The sequence below is a fragment of the Rhinichthys klamathensis genome, unplaced genomic scaffold, assembly GCF_029890125.1.
Source record: "Rhinichthys klamathensis goyatoka isolate OS25496 unplaced genomic scaffold, OSU_Roscu_1.1 h1tg000150l_1, whole genome shotgun sequence".
NCBI classification, from domain to species: Eukaryota; Metazoa; Chordata; class Actinopteri; order Cypriniformes; family Leuciscidae; genus Rhinichthys; species Rhinichthys klamathensis.
In genome coordinates, this window is record NW_026606685.1 from 2,641,380 (window position 1) to 2,665,091 (window position 23,712).

Genomic DNA, 23,712 nt, shown 5'->3' on the forward strand with positions numbered 1-23,712 from the left:
ATGAAAACACAGTCAAATTAGAAATAATGTGAAATATTATTGTAATTTCAAATATCTGTTTTTTATTTAAATATTTTAAAATGTAATTTAATCCTGTGATGGCAAGGCTGAATTTCTAACATCATTACTCCAGTATTCAGTGTCACATGATCCTTCAGAAATAATTATAATATGCTAATTTGTTGCTCAAGAAATATTTATTAGTTATGCTGCTCAACATTTTTAAAGAACAGCCTAGAAATAGAAATATATATATTTTTTAACAATGTAAAAGTCTTGACTGTCACTTTCAATCAATTTAATGCATCCTCGCTCAATAAAATGATTAATTTCTTCTAAAAATCTTACCAACCACAAACTTTTAAATGACTAGTCGCGTTTCCACTGTCGGGCCAGTGCTAGGCCAGGGCTTTAAACGGGCCGTGCCGGGCTAATAGCCTCGGGCCAGTAGCACCTGGCCTGCGTTTCCACTGTCGGGCCAGAAGCTCCACAGCGCGTCACTAAAACACGCCCGCAACACGCCTCTCTGGAACAACGTCACACTAACCCATCATTTCACCAACAAATGGAAGTTTTATCAGAAAACTAATCAGAAAGAAATCACTGGAAACAGCGTGCATCGCAAAACAAACATGATAAAAGCAGCCGTTTGCTGGCATTTTTGTTTACTTGAATATTTAAAACCCAAGCATCGATGTTTTACCACAGGTTTACAATAAAAAGTGATACATTGATCAAAATGAATTAATTTATGTCAAAATTGCACATTAGTCACACAGAAATAAATGACCGTTAACGTTAGGTCTATTTCACAAAAGAAAGAGGACACACTATACTTATTCAGTTGAGGCTGTTTCTGTTTATTTGGTAGTTACAGGACATATATCACATTTAGAAACAATGATAATTTCTACAAATAATGTTATATGCCACCAAAAATACGACCTGAGGAGCGTTAGCACAGTCTCGACTCCCAGTAGCTACAGATAGCTTCAGTCAGAGAAACAGGAAGCTCCCGAAAAAAAGTAGATAGTCCGGTATAAAGAGACTACTAGTATATGTAGGCTACTGACAGATAAAATAAAAACATGATTGTGATAGCCTTTATGATTGGTCTGACTTCTTCAAGCGTTCACCATGTTTTTTTACTATGCGTATCTTCAAGCGTTTACTATGTTTACTATGGTAATGGTTAGCACGCATAGTCTTTTGCATCGCGTATAAATATTTCTACCTTATACGGTGATCAAAATCCACATCGGATCACAAACAGAAGGCATTAAAACATGAAAGTGAGTTAAATTATTTTAAAAGTCTTTAATGCTGACAGAATCATTCGGCGCTCCTGTCTCTCGACTCAGGTAATCCCCGCCTCTGTTCGTAACCACTCCTCTAGCCCGAGCTGGCCCGCTTTGGCCCAAGGTATTCGACGGGCCAGAAATCCTGGCCGTTGGCCCCGAGTAAGCCCCGATCAAGCCCCGGAAGTGACAGTGGAAACGCGACTGGCCCTGGCACGCACTAGCACGGCCCGGCAGTGGAAAAGTGGAAATGATGCGTGTTTTAGTCATAAATAGCATAAAAGTGTTTGTGTGAATTGAATGTTCACAGTGGTCAATATGTATAGTGTCAGCTTGAGTAGAGGTCAGCATGTTGGTTGGAAATAATAGGATTCATGCCCAGATTTGAGCTTTTATTTATTATAGAGGCAGTCTGTTATTGCAAAACTCTTTATAGCAAATAGAGAACATGTTGAATCCTTTGGATGTGTTTACATGGGAAAAGTGGGAATTCACATTGCAATTTGAGAGTGCTTCTTCATTCTGTTTCCCATTGTTAAGTTTGAGAAAATAACTACCAGATTGCAGAAAGTAACATCAAAAACATCATGTTTGAAAGATCAAAGTTGTTGAGTGGACAAAAAAGAGAGACATAATGGCAGAATTAGCCTTTATATGTTATTTATTCAAAGAGGTTTTGTAAAATATGTTCAATATGCTTGATCTTCTCTATAAAAAAGGTTAACATTCCAACAATCAGAAACAGCCGAGTCTGACTCTGATGGAGCTTAAGAGAAAGTTTATATTGGGCAAAAGTTACAGTTCAGTCTGTTCCCCACATAAAGCTTTCAAAAGATGGTTTCATGGACTGCTTACATGGTACATCTGTGTTCGGTGTATGGTGAAGAACAGCATGGCCATTCTGCTAAACTAACCTCTTTTCATATGGTTTGGAGAAACATGACGATGAATTAATGATGACAGAATTTCTAGGTGGACTGTCCCTTTATGGTTTAGCAGTCAGTCTCTCACAGAACTCATATTCCTTCACTCCAAGAGCAGGATCTCTGGCAAGAAATGCTGGAAGTACAAGGGAACAGTCACTGTCGAAGTATTTTCCACTTACTCCATCTGTTTCCTCCGACACTGCACAGTATATTGGGCAGAAAGCCCCCTCTTCAGCAGTCTGTGGTGGAAAAATGCACACACACATAAAGTCAATGGATAATAAACCATTTTTGTTGAATATTCACCACATGTTAAAACAAGTGTCATTTGACAAATCGCATTTGCTATTATAATATTGTAGTGCACTTGTGGGGTTTGTGTCCTATAGTGTTTAAACGAAACTGGATTTTTTTTTATAATGCAATTCTTACTGATATCGTGACCAGTGACTGGTCTCGATATCAGTAAGAATTGCATAATAAAAAAATTCCAATTACCAGGTACTTTTGATTTCACACCTTCCAGGAAACTAGGCCATTTCTGCTTCTTAGTTCCTGACTGTTCATGCATCACTAGTGACTCCTGTTCTCTCTTTCCCTCTCTTTTGTAACAATCAATGTTATTGCACTATTATGCTTTTTCGGATATTACTTTTGATGCAGTGTAATATAGCTGTTTGTGAATTTAAAAGGTCAGCAAAGTTTCAAAGATCAAAGTGCACAATAAAACAAGTTATTGTCCCCCAAAAGAAAGAACCGATTCTGAACTGCCTGAAACGAGTCATCAGTAATTCCAGTCTTACTTCCTGCCCAAACCTATGTAAGTTTGTCACACATTTGAGCCGCCCTCAAACACTAGTTGTTAGAGACTGGAAGACGCCAGTTGTGTTGTGGACATGCCAAGAAGACGCTGTTTGCACTGCGAAAACAAATCAACTTTGCATGCACTTCCAAAAGACGAGGACTCGGGCTCGAATTGATATGGTAAAATCGACTCCATCCGTACTGTTGTATCACTGTGTATCAAGCACTGAGGCAGCCTCCGGAGCTGAAATCCAGATATGGTAATAGTGGTAGACCAATCACAACAGACTGGGCCATCTGACGTAAATGACATTTGTATACAACCTAAATAAAATATATAGATTGTACTGAATGTCAGCTTGCTTATTTTACTCAAGACAAGGTTTTATTAAGTCCACATGTCATGCAAACGTCTCAGTTACTTACGTAACCTCGGTTCCCTGACATGAGGAAACGAGAATTGCATAAGGCTAGCTTCCGCTATGGGAAAACTCCTTTTCTCAAGAATATTGAAGCCCAATTTTTAAAACGCAGTGCAGCTGCACAGCGAACACAGATGAGCGACTAGCGCGGTCATTGGCTGTGCCTCATCTCAGGGAACCGAGGTTACGTAAGTAACCGAGACGTTCCCTTTCGAGAGGTCTCTCGTATTGCGTAAGGCTAGCTTACGCGAACCCCCTTCAAAATGCTGTGCGTGCTTAACTTCGCTCCATACTGTAACCCAAAGCAGATGCCTGAGGCCCACAGAGGAGAGAAAGTTACAATCCCAATAGAAACCGGTCATTTGACGAGCCTTATATAGGAAAACAAGGATATGGGCATAACAGGGCCAAGTCCTTATAATGTATATATATATATATATATATATATATATATATATGAACCGTAGTTCGAGTTTGGCCACGGCCAGATATACTGTACATATCGAGCCCTATGGCCTAGGGGGTTAGTGCTTAAACTTACACTGAAAGAACCCTCGCTTGTAAAGCGGGAACTTCCAGGTTATAAAATCTGATAAATGTGGACGGCGAGGCCCGGCCGGTCGCCGTACAAATATCTTCAATAGGTATTCCACTTGACCAAGCCCATGCCTCTCGTGGAATGAGCTCTGACGCCTAAGGGGCAATGAAGGCCCGATACAGCCCCGTGGTTTCGCTCTGATTTGTAAGTGGCCCGATCGCCATGCGTGAGTTGGTACACTGGGTTTTAGCCAGCGCTGGAGAGGACGCATGTGCATTAGTCCGAGCTGGAGTACTGATGACGCTGAGGCCATAAGACCCAACATCCTCTGAAATCTCTTGAGAGAGATCGCTTTCATTTGTATGGAGTCTATCACTGTTCACAGGAAAGAAATATTCTGGCTGGGAGACAATGTGCTCTTGGAAGCATTGATCCTGAGCCCTAGGCATTCAATATGGCTGAGGAGCCAGGATCTGTGAGTTATCAACTGTTCCTCTGATTGGGCTATAACCAGCCAAACGTTGAGGTAGTTTAACACTCACACTCCCCGCTGTCTCAGGGGGGTAAGTGCTGCATTCATGCACTTCATAAAAGTACGAGGTGCTAGTGATAGGGCGAACGGAAGTACTGTGTACTGGTAAGCCTGCCCCTTCGAAGGCGAATCTGAGAAATGGCCTGTGATGGGGCAATATCTGGATGTGAAAATAAGCATCCTTCAGATCCACTGAGAAAAACCAATCCCCTGGGCGAATCAGCGGAAGGATTTGTTTAGTTGTCAGCATCCTGAACGGCCGTGTCATAAGCGCTTTGTTCAGGTGTCTGAGGTCTAGGATGGGTCTGAGGCCGCCATCCTTCTTTGGAACGAGGAAGTAGCGACTGTAAAAGCCCGACTCACTTTGTGAAAATGGGACTGCTTCCACAGCGACCTTTTCTAACAGTTTCGACACTTCGGTGCGAAGGACGTTAGCCACGTCTCTTCTCACTGTCGTCTTGACCACGGCTAAAAAGCGCGGGGGTCTGCAAGCAAACTGTAGCGAGTAGCCTCGTTTTATTATGGTCAACACCCATTCTGATATACCGGGGATGGCTTGCCAGGCCTCGGCGGCCCGACCGCCCAGCTGTCTTGTGTTTGCACTGCTGCTGAGCGAACAGTGTTCACGTGTGGTGGTGCATACTTTATAGTTGGCACACAACTCACATTTATTACATCTCCCACACGAGCAGGGGGGAGAATTTATATTATGGTGGCCGTGTTTATATGTAGGGGTGCACACTTCATAGTGGGCACACGTACATTCAGATCCTTGCGCAGCGCAGATCCTTGAAAGCCTCTGGTTCAGGTCCAGACTCGTCTATTGCATGGAGAAGTTTGGCCTGAAAGACTTGGAGTACATCCATGGTGTGAAGCGCCATACCAGCTTGGCCAGCGACGGTGTATGCACGGCCGGAGAGAGCTGAAGTGGTGCGGCAAGGCTTCGACGGATGTGATGCTTTAGCTCTCCATCCTGTAGCAGTTGGCGACGGCGAATACACTAGTTTTGCGTTTGAAAGAATATAGCGCCGGATGGCACAGCAGAACAGAGGGCTGAAGGCGGCGTCCAGTAAAAACAGGAAGCCGGCATCCTCAGAACTGCAAAGCAGGTGGCTTGTTCCGCTGAAGGCTTTTCGATGGCGGCGAAGGCTTATTTCCAGAGATCAGCGAAGTGGTGAGTTCGTTGAAGGAGACAAAATCTGACTATACCTTTGGCTGAATGGGCCATCATAAAGGCTTAGGCCACGCCCATTCTGGCGGGCTCTGACGCGGCAGGGTGCGAAGCAGCCTGATTGGTTCTCGCGTCTGAGCCGCCTCGCCATAGGTTCGTGCAGTAGCTGCGGCACAGCCAAAGACCGCGCTAGTCGCTCATCTGTGTTCGCTGTCCTGCTTGCGACCATAGTTGGCTAACGATGCTTTCGGGAAATGCACCCCAGCTTCGGCCTTTCCGTAACAACATCGAAAGCTCGGCCGAACAGCTGATCATAGCTGTGCAGAGTGGGTTTTTATTTCTCATCTCCATAAATATATCTAGTAGTAAAGCTAATGCAAGGGCTAGAAATCAAGGTAACACTTTATTTTGATGGTCCCCTTTGAACATCCTGTTGACTATGAGTAACTTTGCAACTACATGTCAACTAACTCTCATTAGAGTATTAGTAGACTGTCTGCTTAATATCTGCCCACTCTTTATTGTGATGCTCCTCCAACAGACAATCTACTGACAATAAGTAACATTGCAACTACATGTCAACTTATTCTATCCCTAACCCTACCAGTCTACTAATGCTCTACTAACACTCTAATGAGAGTTAGAAGAGATGTAGGTGCAACGTTACTTATACTCAACTGAATGTGTTAAAGGGACCATCCAAATAAAGTGAAACCGAAATCAATGAATCCTTTGCTGATACTTCCTCGTCATCATGTCATGGAGAGCACAGTTCATGGTTGCATAGCAACGACAGACGCTACGGGAGCACAAACGCATGTGGAAACAAGGAGAAAGCGGCACGGCCCTTAAAATAGTCCCAATATAAACACTTATCATAGGTATACTTCAGTGATTCAGGATAAGACAAAAACACGGTTTGAAAAATGGATTCATGATGTACTCGCTCATTACATAAATACAAAAAGTTACGGATTTAATAATAATAATAATAATGATAATAATAATAAGAAAATAAGGACGTGAATAATATACATTATTATTATTAAAACAAAATGATAACCAGCATACATGGATGCTGTAATCAGCTGGATAATGGATAGCGGGCGCTGGCCCAAAAAAGGTCGAGAACCAGTGCTATAATAGGAGACCATCAAAACAAAATTAGGAACCTTTAAAACAGCATAACACTTTAAACTAACCAAACTAAATAAAACAGAAAAACAGCATAACGCTTAAACATAACAAACTTCTAAGTTTAGTAGCTCCCGTGTACAGCTAAACTTTAGATGTTATTAAATGGAATGTTTAGGCAAGGCAAGGCAAGGCAAGTTTATTTATATAGCACATTTCATACACAATGGTAATTCAAAGTGCTTTACATAAAAGAAATTAAAATTAATCAAAACAAATAAGAATAATTAAAACAGTTTAGAATAAAAAATAAAATAAAGTACAGTAAAAACAGTCAGACGAACAGTGGCACAGTGCTCATTCAGTAAATGCATAGCTAAACAGATGTGTTTTGAGTCTGGATTTGAATGTGACTACTGTAGGAGCACACCTGATCTCTTCTGGAAGCTGGTTCCAGCTGCGGCTGGCATAGTAGCTAAAAGCAGACTCTCCGTGCTTAGAGTGAACCCTTGGTATTTCTAGCTGATATAATGATCTGAGTGATCTGTTAGGTTTATATTCAGTGAGCATATCTGCAATATATTGAGGTCCTAGCCCATTAAAAGATAATACCAGTAATAATACTTTAAAATCAATCCTAAATGTAACTGGGAGCCAGTGTAAAGACCTGAGGACTGGTGTGATATGTTCATATTTTCTGGTTCTGCTCAGAATCCTGGCAGCAGCGCTCTGTATGAGCTGAAACTGTCTTATGGTCTTTTTAGGAAGGCTGAGGAGTCCATTACAATAATCCACCCTGCTGGTGATGAAAGCATTCACAAGTTTCTCTAAGTCTTGACTGGAAACAAAGCATCTAATTCTTGCAATATTTTTCAGATGATAGTATGCTGATTTAGTTATTGCTTTGACATGACTACTGAAACTAAGGTCTGACTCTAGAGACACACCAAGATTCCTGACTTGATTTTTAGTTGTTAGACCCCTAGCGTCAAGGTATGCATTCACCTTGAGAACTTCATCTTTGTTTCCAAACGCAATGACTTCAGTTTTGTCTTTGTTAAACTGAAGAAAGTTTTTGCACATCCAACTGTTGACTTCATCAATGCATTGGCACAGGGAGTCAATGGGGCTGTAGTCGTTAGGCGATAGGGCTAAGTAGAGCCGTGTGTCTTCTGCATAGCTGTGGTAAGCAATTTGGTTCTTTCTCATTATTTGGCTCATTGGGAGCATATACATGTTGAACAGGAGTGGCGCAAGAATTGAGCCTTGAGGGACTCCGCATGTCATGGATGTCCACTCAGACTTATGGTCTCCTATACTCACATCATAACCTCTCCCTTCTAAGTATGACCTGACCCATTTTAGGACTATCCCAGAAAGCCCCACCCAGTTTTCAAGCCTGTCAAGAATTTGTTTAGGAATTTGTTCCAGAATTGCAGTGAGAATGAAAAGCACTAACACATGTCATCTATTTTGGGAACTAGTCCACTAGTGGTGCCAGAGAAATTGGCAGCCAGGAGATGTTGAGTGTTGTTTAACGTCATTGAATTGATGGGTGACTCACTTTGAAGAAGAAAAAGCCGATCAAGTTGAAGAGGAATCGGATAATGAAGTTATAGTTTCTCATTACATCTGTCATAACTACACCAGGATGCAGAGAGTTTGCCGTCACTCCTGAAACACACACACAAAATCGTGGTTTGAATGGTAGTAAAATTCTCATCTTTCCAACATGTGTCTTGCCTTTTCATCAACAACATGTCTAGTCATAAAAATCTTTTCTTTGAAAAGAAAGCGAAAACACATGTGTGAGGCCCAGTTGTTAAATTCTCTCTCTGTCGCTCAACTTGAGAGTTTTGAGTCAGGACATTGTTTTAAGAAAAAATAATACTAATTTTTAGCTATAAAGTGCATTAAATTGATCATGGTTATAATATAACATCATAAGTTATAATGTATATTGTATTGCATTATACACATTATACAGAATACTGAATCATCAATGCCAAGCAATCACAATCTAATTATGACTCTACTCATTTTCTAATAACAGACAGCAGACAGTCAGTATTGAGATTCAGTTTGGACATGTATACCAGTGCCCTGAAGTCTGCGTGCCAACTCATTGGTCCAAATGACATTGTGCAGCTTAGTGTGGTTATATGTAGCATCCATCACATGGTTTAGATTGTCCCCACGGAAATGAGCGAAATCCACTTCACCTTTCCAGTGATTTATTGAAGAAACATTTACGATGCGCGCTGGGGCTGATTTCTTCAAATGGTCTGTGTGACAATAGAAAGAAAAGGCATTATTTATGAGTGTTGCTTGGAGATGTGTCTTTCTAAGATTGGGAATGTTTGACCTAAAAGCAAACTGGTGAGCAGGAACGGCCCAATGTGGTTGGTTGCAAATGTGATTTCCAACCCATCAGCGGTGATCTTACTGGGTAGGCCTGCAGGAATGAACAAACCACTGTTTGTATGGACATAAACAACACAATATGGACATTTATGAGAAAGAGAGCGAGCGAAATGGCCGTTCCACCTGAGGCCCCAGCGTTATTGACCAGGATGTGTAATTCCTTCTCTTCCTCCAAGATCCGTGCTGCAAACTTCCGGACAGACTCGAGCGACGAGGTGTCAAGCAGACGCAGATGCACGTTCTGGTTCCCAGTGCTGTCTCTGATTTCTTGCAGCGCTGCAGTCCCACGAGCCTCGCTCCGGCACGCCAGGATCACCCGCGCCCCACGACGGGCAAAGTCCAGGGCAATGAACTTCCCAATCCCTGAGAGGTCAAAACAAGAGTTGAATGACCCAGCAGTAAGCCTAACTGCTAAAAAAAAAAAAAAAAAAAAGGTTCCAAAAGGGGGCTTTTGCAGTGATGCCATAGAATAACCATTTTTGGTTCCTCAAATAACCTTTTAGTGAACCTGTTCTTCTTGTTGTGAAGAACATTCGAATAATCTAGAACCTTTCGTGAAATTGAAAGATGGGCGTTACAGATTAGTCATGAAACCATCAATGCCAATAAAGAACCTTTATTTTTAAATTGTACTGGGGAATAACAGAATTATTTAAGACTTCATGCAACAGAACAGCACATTCCAACAGCGTTTCGGTTATAAAAATATATCTTTACTTTGATCATAATCATGTTAAACTTCCACCATGAACTAATCAGTCACGCCAGACACATACCACATGTGAAACATCTACATTCCCGAGCCTGTCTGCTGGTTTAACCAGTTTGGCAGAGATTTTACACGACTCTGCGTAAATACGAAGGCATACTAGTTTAGGCTTTCTAATAATAAAACATGTTTTGAACTTCCTTGTATTTTTTCCCCCCAGTCACATTATTTATTGTTTCACACTCTGTCATTCGTCTTCTGCGTAAAGGGGATTTATTCTTCAATTCTTCCCAATTAAGCATTTGTATGCTCACCAACATTCATTAAAACATTTAAAAAAAAAAACATTTTAAATGGTAACAGTGAGATTCTTACCTGTATTTGCTCCAGTGATAATCGCAGTTTTCCCTTTTAACTCTACGGGACACGCGCGTGGGTTCCACTGTGCTTTCCGCAGCGCGCGCACAATTATGGCCAAGATCGCGGTTGAAAACATCCATAACGGATGGGAATATATGTCACTCCACTCCCAGTTCATTTAACAAGTCCGTGGTACTCAGTTAAAATCCTCGGTTTACTTAGAAGAGACAATATGCCTAGTCCGAATGACCCTTGCAGCACTGCCCACTGTGCGCACGAACAGGGCAAAGACTAGCTGTAAATTCCCTGAAGTCATGATTCAAGACTACCTCATTCAAACAGAGTAAACACAGGCTCCTCTGGGTCTTAACGTCTGAAATCCTTTTATAATATACCTGAAGCTATAAGCCTACAATTATGAGTAAAAGCAGCCCCAATTATATTATCAGAGCATGATTGTTGTGTTGTTGTTGCTGCAGATAAGGCATGTTGAAGTTTTACTTGGGAACCTATGAAAAAAATATTCTCACCTGAGAGAAAAAACATCCATAAGGACTATTCAATAAGTGTTGCATACATTTCAGAGTAGTAAATCCACATTTCATAAATAAAATACATTCATTTATTTATTATAAATTTTTTTATATTGATATTTTTAATATTTAATATTTATATATTTACATTTTTATTATTATATATTTTTTTTAATCTGAGAGGTCTGGCCCATGCCAGGAATGCAGTAACACTGGTTGCTCATTTAGCCCGGCTTCCGGAAATGAAATATGGACTTGTTTTGTTTGAGAAATGTCTTTAATGTGTACACAGATATATGCTCTAGCTCACCATGACAACTATAGGTCACAAGGGTTATTTGGAATCATTTCTTAGCTAAAGTTACTGTTAGATTGAAGCGTCCTCTCGCTGAGAGAAAGAACACATTATCTGGATGTTTTGAGAAGAGCTTTAGTTAAAGCCTGACCAAATCCAACCTTGAAAAAGCTGTGTCATTAACCCCTCATTTACACTGCACACGTCTGCGGCGCATTTACGGCTGCGACACGGTTTTATTCCGTCCTTCACACAGTGCCAACTCACACCAGGAGCATTTCAGACGCGAAGCGACTGGATGCGCGAGACCACGTGATTTGCCTGTCCGGCGTGGTTTTTCTTGATTTTTGTGTGTCTACCTACAGTCTATGGATTTTACCAAGGATATATTGGTGTGCAATACAATTGGGATTCTGCACAGGGTGTTTATTATGAAATTGACGGTGTTTTTGTTTACTTTTATTTTGTATTTACGGTGCGGCTTGGACGCGGCGTCCGTCAAAAATAGACTAGGCGCCTAGCGAAGCGGCGTGTGCAGTGTAAATGAGGGGTTATTCTGTGTGTCACATTCAGGACATTCACAGGCAGCGCGCTCTCTTTTGACTTCTTGTCGTGCAAAATGGTTTTTAGGCATGTGCGGCATTTTGCGTTATATAATCGCATAGGTTTGACATCGCGATTACGATTGCGATACGATTAATCGTGCAGCACTAGTTTGAATATAGTAAATTTGTAGTGTTCGACGGTCATTCAGCTGGTGTACATGTACATTGAGTCGCTGTGTGCGTTCATACCAAGTTCATATTTCTATGTTTGTTCCGTTGATATTCAGTAACTGGTAGTCAGGGCTAGCCTAGAAATCTAGACGCACCCTAGCGGCAGCGAAAATTATTTCATCGGTTCCCGCTGAACTCTTCAGCTTCTTACAGTAGAAATCATTTTGGGCTGACATGAACAGAAGCAGACATACAGTAGGGTCACCAAATATGATAAGGCTATTTTAATGGTCACCGAATTCTGTTACCCTCCTTTATTTCACTCATAATGAATGTGACACACTCCAAATTCACTCTGATGATGTGTGAACTCTTCAGCCTCTTACAGTAGAAATCATTTTGGGCTGACATGAACAGAAGCGGACATACAGTAGGGTCACCGAATATAATAAGGCTATTTTAAAGGTCACCGAATTCTGTTACCCTCCTCTATTTCACTCATAATGAATGTGACACACTCCAAATTCACTCTGATGATGTGTGAACTCTTCAGCTTCTTACAGTAGAAATCATTTTGGGCTGACATGAACAGAAGCGGACATACAGTAGGGTCACCAAATATGATAAGGCTATTGGTGACCGAATTCTGTTACCCTCCTCTATTTCACTCATAATGAATGTGATGTTATTCTTTTGCAACTTATTGTTTCTTTTGGACAGGAAGTGTTTTAAATAAAACCATTGCAATATTTTATAATGAAATGTTTTAATAATTAATTTTTTTTTAAAACATTAGAAACATTGATTTCAAACATTAACCATTTACAAATTTGACGAACTAAGCAAAAAAAAAAGAAAAAAAAAAGAAAAAAATTTTTAAATGCATGCTGCACAGCAGTAGGATTTCTTGTGGTCGGGCTCCCCAACACATTTCATGTGGAACCAACGGGCACAGACATCACACTGGATCTGTATCAACAAAGATAATAATTAGCATTTTCAGGGTGAATATGAGTTATACAGAGGTGAGTATCCAAAAACTGTACTCAAGTAAAAGTACAAGTACTTATAGAAATATTTACTCAAAGTAAAAGTAAAAGTAAAAGTAATAATCTTAAAAGTTACTTGAGTAAGAGTAAAAAAGTATCCAATGAAAAAACTACTCAGTTACTAGTTACTTTGGATCACATAAGCCTATATATATATATATATATATATATATATATATATATATATATAACATGATATTATTTAGATATTTTTTAATTTTAATGACTAAAATTATCATAATTAGATAAGCTATCTTTGCAACAAAAACAGAAGAGACAAACATTATTTCTGTATATCTGTATATTATATCTATAGCCCGAAAACCATTGCCTGTCCTTTGGTTTGTATAATAGTATAATAACTTATACAACTACATTTGGATTATTAGACAATGTCGGAATAAAGTGACTCTATGGAGTTTTGCATTCATATGTAAAGGGATGGGAACCATTGACACAGATTAGAAAGTGTTAAAACTCTGCACATGTGCCCGCAGCAGTCATGTCATGCCAAACAACGATCAAATGCACGGATCTTCTTCTGTCTGTTCTCCAAAATGTATTTAAATGTAGGCTATATTTATGAAAGCATCTTTAAACTGGTTAACTGTGTCTAATAAGGCAGGCAACGGCATTCGTTTTCAAGCCGAGTTCGCACGCCACTGCGCAATACACACATTGTGTATGTAGGCCTACACACATTCATAAACTGGACGATGATAGCTTATTTAATGTATAAAGTAATGTATATGTCCAAAAAAAGGGTAATGTCATACTTTGTAGTAGCCTAGTGCTATATGGCGTAATAATCTGTTTTGTTGTAAAATGTATTACCTGAATGAAATGAAATCGAATGTATCGTCGTGTGGAATAATTCATTCACAGACAGCTTACGAAGTAACATACGAAGATGTTCAACTAATAAAGATCTTCATCGCTGGCAAAAAAATGATGTATTTGCAGATTTACTTTCCAGACTGTAGACTGTGGACCGCCACTTCATACAACGCTCTTGATGTTCTTAAATCTTCCTTTTACGACTCCGAGACGATTCAGTGCGTGCAGGAAACTGAACAGATCATTCAAACTGATTCGCGAACCGATTTAGACAGATCTGCCCAACTTGTTTGATGAAGTCTTTGAACAGAATCGACTCAAAAGTGTGATTCATTTGTGAATTGAGAATCGCTCATGCCCAGAAAAAAAGAGAGAGCGCGCGCTTAGAATAAACTACGCTTTTAACAACATATTGCATTAAAATAAAGTAACGAGAGGAACGTCGTCCAACGTAACGAAGTAAAAGTACCGTTTTTTCATTAGAAATGTACTCGAGTTAAAGTAAAAGTACCCACAATTAAATCTTAAAAGTAAAAAATTTCCAAAAAAATACTCAAGTAAATGTAACGAAGTAAATGTACTTCGTTACTACCCACCTCTGGAGTTATATATACCTGGTGTAACACCGGCCCCAGGCATAAGCGAACTAAGCAGCTGCTTGGGGCCCCTTGGCCACCAGGGAGCCCCCAATCGAGTCGAAAAATCGAAAAATATATTTTTTAGATAACTTAAACAAGTGACATAAATGAATGAATTAATATAAATGAATGAATAATTAAAGACAAAAAAAATTCTGATTTCATGATCAATATAGCCTATCTCCCTACAACTGCTGCTGCGTCTGCCAGCGTTTAAGTCATGCGCATAATCTAGACACCTCGCGCGTGCATAGACAATTCGTGCGCAACTGCGCATAGTCGCGGACTCGCGGTAATGTTATGGCATGTCACAAAAAAAGGACGTATCCCTCTGGTGCCGAAAATAGAACGAAGAGAATGACACGGCAGGAGAAAAAAAGAGCAAGATAAAAGTATGCTTGGATGATTACTAACGGTATGTTTTGTGCAGCAATTGACCCATTCCTATCTACGGCAAGCCCCGAGGGGAAAAATACATTGCATACACATATACAACGAGCGCCAGTGCATCATTACCGGTATTATAGTAACAGACTTTGTTGGATTTTGTCATGTACAATCTAACAAAGTCTGTTACAATAAAAAAAAATAAAAAAAAATTAAAAAAAGATTTTGTGGACAGTTACATTGTATTGAAACAGTTGAGAAATAATACTATTTTTACAGTTTTCAACAATAATTGTCATTGTTGAACCCTTGCTCTTATTATGTTTTTGATTTCTCAGTTTTCTCAAGAGTTAGTAAAAGAGTAAAGTAAAAGTTAAAAAAATATTTTAGTAGGCTATCTATTTTTTATTAAGTATTTATTTTGTATTTATACATAACCTCACTGTATTAATTTATAATGTATCATTATTGCGTGACATTTGTGTCAATAATCGTCAAGCACAGGTGACTCCGTGTAGTGGGAGGCGCCCCCAATTCAAATTCTGCTTAGGGCCCCCAAAAGGCTCGGGCCGGCTCTGCTGGTAGTCTATGTTCATCAGCGCGAGCACCAGCCGATTAGTATGAATATGCTGTATTACTTTCTATTCAGTATCATTTCAGAGTTTCTATATGTTACTAATGTAATGTATTAGATATTATGTTATTATTGGTTGTACGGTTACTTTGGAGATGATTATTATCACGCGGTGATCAGCGTTCTATCATGGTTATATGGCATGTCTATTGGAACGCATTTACGTGCTATCAGCGCCTTCTTGTGGCGATGTTTAGTATTATTATTCTGTCTAATAATACTTCTTTATGGGATTGTATATGGCCTGAATGCTGATAATGTTTATGTTATGTATAATGTTTATGTATCCTAATGTTTATCTCTTTGTTGTTTTGTTATAGAACCACACTCACATACCCATATGTAAATCTACCAGCTATTCAGTAAAGTACATCTTAAACCCTGCTTGGAGTATCTGTTCAATTAAGCGTCAACTTATACAGTTCTGACCGACTGCCTGCTGCGTTTCACATCCATTAAAAGTAGTCTATAATCGAACCTCTTCATTAAATGGTCCTTCGAGCCGGATAGTGAATCACAGCAGAGAGATGACATCCCACTTTGAGCTAGATACTCCTGTTGTTCGACCTAGACGACAGATAAGGCTACCTGCACATCTAGCAGATTATCAAGTTACTGATTCAGCGAATATGAAGAGAGCATTACCTCTGTTTCCGCCTACGGCTAAGAGCGTGTCACGATCATCTTCTCCTCCAGAGAGCCAGTCACCGTATGCAGATGATCTACTACTATGTGATGAATGGCCAGATCCAGCAGAAGACGTGGCACCAGATACCTGCGACCTCTGGCTTAGTCAAGGCCAACAAGACGTCCATGAGTCTACGCTCGGACTACACTGGCATTGTCAGTCTGACACTCTACGTTACAAGCACCGAGCTAGCTGCTGCTCCACTGTGACAATGCGCAGCATCTACCATGTACTGGCCAGCCAATATGACCCCCTCGGTTAAATTGTCCCTTACACCACCAGGGCGAAGATATTGGTACAGCGATTATGGGATAAAAAGCGCGACTGGGATGATCCGCAGTTACCTGAGGAACTCCTTGCTTCATGGTTCGAGTGGGAGAAAGAGTTGAGTGGACTAGAGAAGATATCCTTACCCCGATGCTATGTCAGCTCACAGATGGATCACCCGTCCTGCAGATACGACATCCACGTCTTCTGTGATGCATCTGAGCAGGCATATGGTTCCGTGGCCTATCTGCGGACAGAAGACAAAGAAGGTCAAGTAGAAGTCATCTTTATCGCCGCCAGATCCCGTGTTGCGCCCCGCAAGCATCAATCTATACCCCGCTTAGAGCTGTGTGCCGCTCTTACTGGAGCACAACTCTCTCAACTCTCTGACTACAGAGCTTACAATTCCCATTCACTCCACCACGCTCTGGTCAGACTCCACCACCGTGCTCACATGGCTCACTTCCAGTTCATGTCGTTACAAGGTGTTTGTAGGAACTCGGGTGGCAGAGATCCAAGAAATAACAGCTTCGTCCACCTGGTGCTATGTCAGATCCGCAGACAACCCAGCGGATGACATCACGCGAGGCAAGCCTCTTCGTGACCTTGCTACAGGGAGCCGGTGGAGCCAGGGGCCGGCATTCCTCAAGCTGCCACCTGATAGTTGGCCCGGACAGCCCTCTCTGTCAATTGAAGAGCCAAGCAGTGAGTTAAGACAGTCAGCCTTCTCTGGGCTAATGACCACAACTGCACACTCACTTCAGTCACCGCACTATAACACGCTGTCGGAGTGCCTGAACGCCTATGGGGAGAAGCTTCACGGGGCAGCCTACACCTCCAGTGCTGATCTCCAAAGAGACCTTCAACAAGCAGTCCTTCGCCAAGCTCAATCAGAGTCCTTTCCCGATGAGCTGAAGCTTCTAAAGTCAGGCAAACCAGTGTCAGCCGCAAGCAGACTTGTTTCACTCTCCCCTGAGCTTGACGCTGCTGCTGGATTGATTCGTGTAGGAGGCCGTCTCCGACACTGTGAGGTATTAGAAGCGGATGTTGCTCATCCGGTGGTCCCTCGACATCCTACTACAGAGCTAATTATCAAGGATTATGATGATAGACTGCATCACCCCGGAACAGAGAGACTGTTCACAGAGATCAGAAGGACTTACTGGATTCTGAAAGGCCGAGAAGCTGTCCGCCGATACCAGCGTCAGTGTACAGAGTGTAGGAAATGGAGAGGTCGTCCAGAAGTTCCCCTCATGGCTGACCTACCCCTGACCAGACAGAGATATTTCCGTCCAGCCTTTTACTCGACTGGCATGGACTGTTTTGGCCCTTTCATAATTAAGATCGGCCGACGTAACGAGAAGAGGTGGGGCATAATCTTCAAGTGTATGACCACCAGGGCAGTCCATATCGATTTTCTAATCAGTATGGACTCTGATTCGTACTTGATGTCTCTACGGCGGTTCATTGCACGCCGAGGGAAGCCGTGCGAGTTATTGAGCGACCAAGGCACCAACTTTAAGGGAGGAGAACGGGAATTAGATGACTCTTTCGCCACCCTCCAAGATGAGCTACAGAGTCACCTCGCCAGCCAGCAGATAAAGTTTGTTTACAACCCGCCAGGCGCCCCTCACTTCGGCGGTTGCTGGGAGAGAGAGATCCGCTCGATCAAAACAGTCCTCAGAGTGACCATCAGGGCTCAAACCGTCACGGAGGAAGTCCTAAGAACAGTTCTGATCGAGGTCAAAGGTATTCTCAACTCAAAGCCCCTTGGGTATACCTCCTCGGACGTGGCTGACCCTGATCCAATAACCCCATACTGCTTCATAATCGGCCGTCGAGACACATCCTTACCTCAGGTAGTCTACCAAGAGTCCGAGATTCTGAGTCGCAGACGTTGGCGCCACAGCCAACTGCTGGCTGACCACTTTTGGAGACATTTTCTCAAGTACTACTTACCTGGTCTCCAAGCTCGCCAGAAGTGGAGGACCGAGAAGAAGTCATTGGAAAGTGGAGACGTGGTCATGATCGTCGATCCCCAACTTCCTCGTGCTCTCTGGCCAGTAGGCAGGATCACCCAGGTGTTTCCAGGTTCCGATGGGCGTGTCCGGACAGCCAGTGTAGATGTCAAGGGTAAGACTTACACGCGGATCGCGGCTCGCCTCATCCAGCTTCCAGCTCTACCTGAGGACGACCAGGACAAAATTTAGACCCTTCGAGATGATCAAATTCAGTTCTTGAATTCGGGGGCGGCTGTACAAAAGGCCCGGACGTCCTTAAATGTCCTGGATGTTTTAGACCAATCACAGCGTGCGAGGTTGCTATAGTGACATTCGTTCTATCATGGTTATATGGCATGTCTAGCGGAACGCATTTACGTGCTATCAGCGCCTTCTTGTGGCGATGTTTAGTATAATTATTCTGTCTAATAATATTTCTTTATGGGATTGTATATGGCCTGAATGCTGATAATGTTTATGTTATGTATAATGTTCATGTATCCTAATGTTTATCTCTTTGTTGTTTTGTTATAGAACCACACTCACATACCCATATGTAAATCTACCAGCTATTCAGTAAAGTAAATCTTAAACCCTGCTTGGAGTATCTGTTCAATTAAGCGTCAACTTATACAGTTCTGACCGACTGCCTGCTGCGTTTCACATCCATTAAAAGTAGTCTATAATCTAACCTCTTCAGTTCAGAGATTATTGACTGACTTGTTTTCTTCGAGAGCAAAATATCCAGTGTAGTTTAGTTTAGAGTTGTTTTTATGGTGTTAATTTATCAGAGTTAAAAAGTGTTGATTCTAGTGTTGATTTGAATGGCATCAACACTTGCAGAGTAAATCAGTGGTCGGAGTCAGCGTAATTAGAGCGAGTTGACATAATTGACACTGGTGATGAGTTGATCCAATTTGCGGTCCTTGCACATTATTTCCTCTTTGATTAATTGCGGACGACCACGAGGAGAGGAGTGTTCAAACAGGAATAATATTTTATAACCACTTAAAAATGTTCATGTTTAGTTCACATTTCTGATCATTCAGAATAATATTAGTATGTTTCTCAACATTGCCTGAGTGCTAACATTATTTCCTTTCAGATAACACGACAGACCACTGATATGATCTCGAGGCTAGTTTGCTAGTTGCATAGTTTAAGTTAGTTAGCAGTTTTAATCTTAATGTAACCGTGGCGTCCCTTTTGCCACACTAGTCCCGACTACGCCACCAGGGTTATATACCCACGGACATAACAGCAACCCAAGTTCAAACAAACAGTAATTGATAAAAGAACGAAGACGTGACCTTCAAGTTTAATAACTTTTATTGGCAATGGGTTATAAACCTCTGAATAAATAATCACTTTTAGTTGTGTGTATTATAAAAGGAGCACTAAAACTTAATCACATAAACATTAAGTTATCATTAAATAGCTCAATTACAAATAGGAGTAACCAAGCCTGTGTGGAAAATAGAGGAGGGTCATTGGCCGCGGACCCGCCGCCCTAAGAGCACACACTACACGTGTACTATTCTCAAGATGATAAAACCACTTCTAAAAGCAAATTCAGTGCATAATACAAACCACTCTACACCCCCACATCAATACGCATGCAGTGCAGGAAATCTCACACCAGCTGCAGTGAAGGAAAGGCCCAAACGACCCCAGAGGAAGTACTCCCACACAGGCTGGCTCCTAGGACACAAAAGAATATAAGTTAACACTCCCCCTTACATATACTCAAACACAGCGGTTGGTCTAAACCAAAATCAAATAATATGATCAGTACACAAAAATAATAAACCACAATTTAAGCAGCAGGAAATCAGTATATAACCAAAACTTTGAGGTTATTATAACGAAAATAAATCATAAACAAAACAGCAGGGCCTAGACATCAGAGATCCACGTGCATAGGGCTCCACAAAGGAGGATCTCTATCATAATCCAAGAATAAAACAGACTGGGTGAATGATTCGTGGCTATGGATTAAACACGGCATCCAGCGCTCGGCACTAGCCCCATTACATCACCCACGCGCTCACACTCTTGTATCAAGGACTTCCGCCGGCTCGCTATGCGCTTCAAGTCACAATACCGGAAGGAGACGGAAAAGGTCAAATCGTCAGGAAGTTCTCCCGTCTACACGGTTGCGCTATTTATAGCATGAAATAAATACACGCCCCGCCCTATACCGAATCCTTACTCGGTCACAATCCATCCCCACATTCTGTGTCGACGCCCCGTCGGCAATATATAAAAAAAAATAAAAAATACAAAAATAATTTAAATTTTTAAAATACACAAAACCCAAGGAAAACTCACTCAATACTTAAATGACCTAAGTCTAAGGTCTAGCAACAATTGTCACCCCTTCACTATGGCCAAAGAAAGGAGTTGCAGCCCCATTAGCACTAGTCCCCACAGCCCTAGGCAAGCGATGAAGGTTGGAATGTGTCCCTGCGGTTTCTCTTGTAGATCTGCGTGGGAAATTTACTCCACTGCTCGATGCCTCTTGCCAGTCATCAGGATGTAATAAGCCAGCTACAGACTCTGCACGGCCAGGGGAAGACACAGCTGGATCGGGCACAGAATTTACTCCACTGCAGGAAGGGAAAGGGCAACTTGCAACCGCTCCCGATGTTCCTCCATCCAGTCCATTACGGTCCCTGCCGTCGGCTGTGGAACTCTTCCAAGGAGAAAATCAACTGGCAAATTAGGTTCCTGGCCAAACATTACAAAATGTGGGCACTCGCCTGTGGTCTGATGTATGGTAGTATTATAAGAGAACAATAGTTGGGGCAAATACTTAGGCCAGTCAACTTTAGCAGACTTTGGAAGTGTACAAAGAAGGCTATGCAGTGTTCGGTTAAACCTTTTACATTGGCCGTTGCCTTGAGGATGGTAGGGTGTTGTGCGGGTCTTCTGTATCCCATACAGGTCACAAAGTTGTTGTATCAGTGCCCCTTCAAAACTCCGACCCTGGTGAATGCGAGCTGGAACCCTAAACCGGCAAAACCATTCCTTCACCAGGACATTTGCTACAGTGGAAGCCCTTTGGTCATAGGTTGGAACTGCCTGCGTAAATTTGGAGAAAACATCCGTCATTATTAGTACTTGCTCCTTCCCATCCCTTGAACGCTCCAGAAAAGTAAAATCGATTGCTAGAATTTGATTTGGTCTTGCAGCAATCAAGTGTCCCATTGGTCCCTTCACAGAAGGATGTGCGGGTTTAGCCAGCGTACAACGTTCACATTCCTCACACCACTTCTTAACGGCTTTATACATTCCAGGCCAGTAACACCTTGAACGAACCAGCTCAGTTGTCCTCTCAATACCTTGATGACCGTGCCCCTGATGTAACTGCTGTAACACTTCCTCCTGTAGAGATTCTGGCAATACTAGTTGCAGCACCTCTTCTCCACCATCAGGACGAAAAGTCCTACGGTACAGTACCTCCTCTCTCTCCACCAACCGTTCCCATTGTCGCATCAACTCCAATACAGACTTACTCAATGCTTGTCGTTCCCCGTGATCTGGCCTTCGTTTGTTTTGCCAAAATTGAAAAAAGGTACCAATTATAGGGTCATCTTGTTGAAGTTTAGCAATATCATTCATGGCATAAGCTGGTAAGACAGATATCTCTGACTGGCAAGCAATGACTGGTGTCTGACCTACTACCTGTTCCAACTGTACTGGAATCGAAGTTCCTGGAAGAACCTGGTCCACCAGAGATCCCACATCCGGGGAATGTTGTCTTGACAAGGAATCTGCATTCCGATTGGCCCGTCCTGGACGATACCGGATGGTGTAGTCAAACGCTTCCAACTCTGCTGCCCACCGTAACTCTGTAGCTCCAAGTTTTGCGGTGTTTAAATGACTCAGGGGGTTGTTATCGGTCCAAACGATGCACTTATGGCCCAGCAAATATTCTCGAAATTTCCCCGCCATTGCCCATTTCAGAGCAAGAAACTCGAGCTTCATGGAACTATAGTTTGGCATCCTCTTCTCAGTTCGACTCAATGTTCTACTTGCGTACGCAAGAGGCCTCACTTTCCCTTCCTGCTCCTGTGACAACACTGCTCCCAGTCCATTCTGGCAAGCATCCACTTCCAGGATAAAAGGCAATGAAAATTAGCATAGGCCAACACAGGAGTAGTAGTCAGACGTACCTTCAGTTCTTAAAAACTCTTCTCACAAGCCTCAGTCCAAGCACTGTTCACGGGTCCCGGCGAGCCCTTTTTGTTCTTACTCCCACCCAGTTCTCCGACCAGATGATACAAGGGAGCCGCCATCACTGAGAAATCTTTGACAAATCGTCTGTAATAACTCGAGAACCCCAGAAAGGATCTTAGCGCTGCTACGTCCGTTGGTCGGGGCCAATTGGCTACAACAGCAATCTTCTCAGGGTCAGTCGAAACTCCCTTATTAGATATCACATGTCCCAGATATTTGACCTCCGTCTGGAAGAAACAACACTTCTCCAACTTTACCTTAAGACCCTCTTGGTGCAGTCGGCTCAAAACCTTGTCCAGACGTTCCAAATGTTGATCTATAGAACTGGAAAATACGATCACATCGTCAAGGTAAAGCAACAGAGTTTGAAAGTGCTGGGACCCAAACATGCGCTCCATTAGTCGCTGAAATGTACTTGGTGCGTTACATAACCCAAAGGGCATACGATTAAATTCAAAGAGCCCAAAAGGGGTACAGAAAGCGGTCTTACTTTTATCCCTCTCTTCAACAGGCACCTGATTGTAGCCACTTGCCAGATCTAAGGTTGAAAACCAGCGGGCACCTGAAAGAGCATCAAGGGACTCCTCGATGCGAGGGAGGGGAAAAGCGTCTCTCCGAGTCCTGCGATTAAGCTGGCGATAATCCACACATAACCGCAGAGTACCATCTTTTTTCTTCACTAGGACTATTGGCGATGCATAGGGGCTGCAACTCTCCCTTATCACCTGACTTTCCAAAAGTTGATTTATATGTGCCTTCACAGCATCATATTCAGTCGGTGGGATGCGCCTATATCGTTGTCGTACAGGGGCGTCATCAGTTAGGGGGATCTCATGGCTAATAAGGTTAGTACAACCCAAATCGCCCTCATGGGTAGCAAACACTGACTGATACTTTGTCAATAACCCAATAGCTTTACTCTGCTCTGAATCAGAGAGGGCGGATAGGTCAACTGACTGTATCAGCTGCTGCACTTTACCAACTTGCCCCTGTTGCATACTGACTGTTGCCTGGACTTTCCCCACCCCCAATGGAAAAGAAACCTCCTCAACTCCTGCAGGTAAGCTAACTATTTGTGCCGGCTTTAACGTCCCTAAGGCGCAACGCG

At 42.2% G+C, this 23,712-nt stretch overlaps 1 protein-coding gene across 1 annotated transcript; it reads right to left on the minus strand.

Annotated features, from left to right (window-relative positions):
- Window positions 1–1,675: 1,675 nt before the first annotated feature.
- Window positions 1,676–10,604, minus strand: zgc:64106 (uncharacterized protein LOC393348 homolog). Its single transcript, XM_056258400.1, has 6 exons — window positions 10,334–10,604; window positions 9,373–9,612; window positions 9,191–9,280; window positions 8,922–9,110; window positions 8,390–8,499; window positions 1,676–2,463 (listed from the first exon to the last, which is right to left on the minus strand). The coding sequence occupies exons 1-6, from the start codon at window positions 10,494–10,496 to the stop codon at window positions 2,284–2,286; spliced, it is 972 nt and encodes a 323-aa protein (XP_056114375.1). The 5' UTR covers window positions 10,497–10,604; the 3' UTR covers window positions 1,676–2,283.
- Window positions 10,605–23,712: the final 13,108 nt, after the last annotated feature.

Coding starts and splice junctions, on each gene's coding strand:
- zgc:64106 (XM_056258400.1), bottom strand. CDS start 10,496: ATGAACTGGGAGTGGAGTGACATATATTCCCATCCGTTATGGATGTTT. Junction 9,281..9,372: donor CAATAACGCTGGGGCCTCAG/GTGGAACGGCCA, acceptor TCATTCCTGCAG/GCCTACCCAGTAAGATCACC. Junction 9,111..9,190: donor GCTCACCAGTTTGCTTTTAG/GTCAAACATTCC, acceptor ATTGTCACACAG/ACCATTTGAAGAAATCAGCC.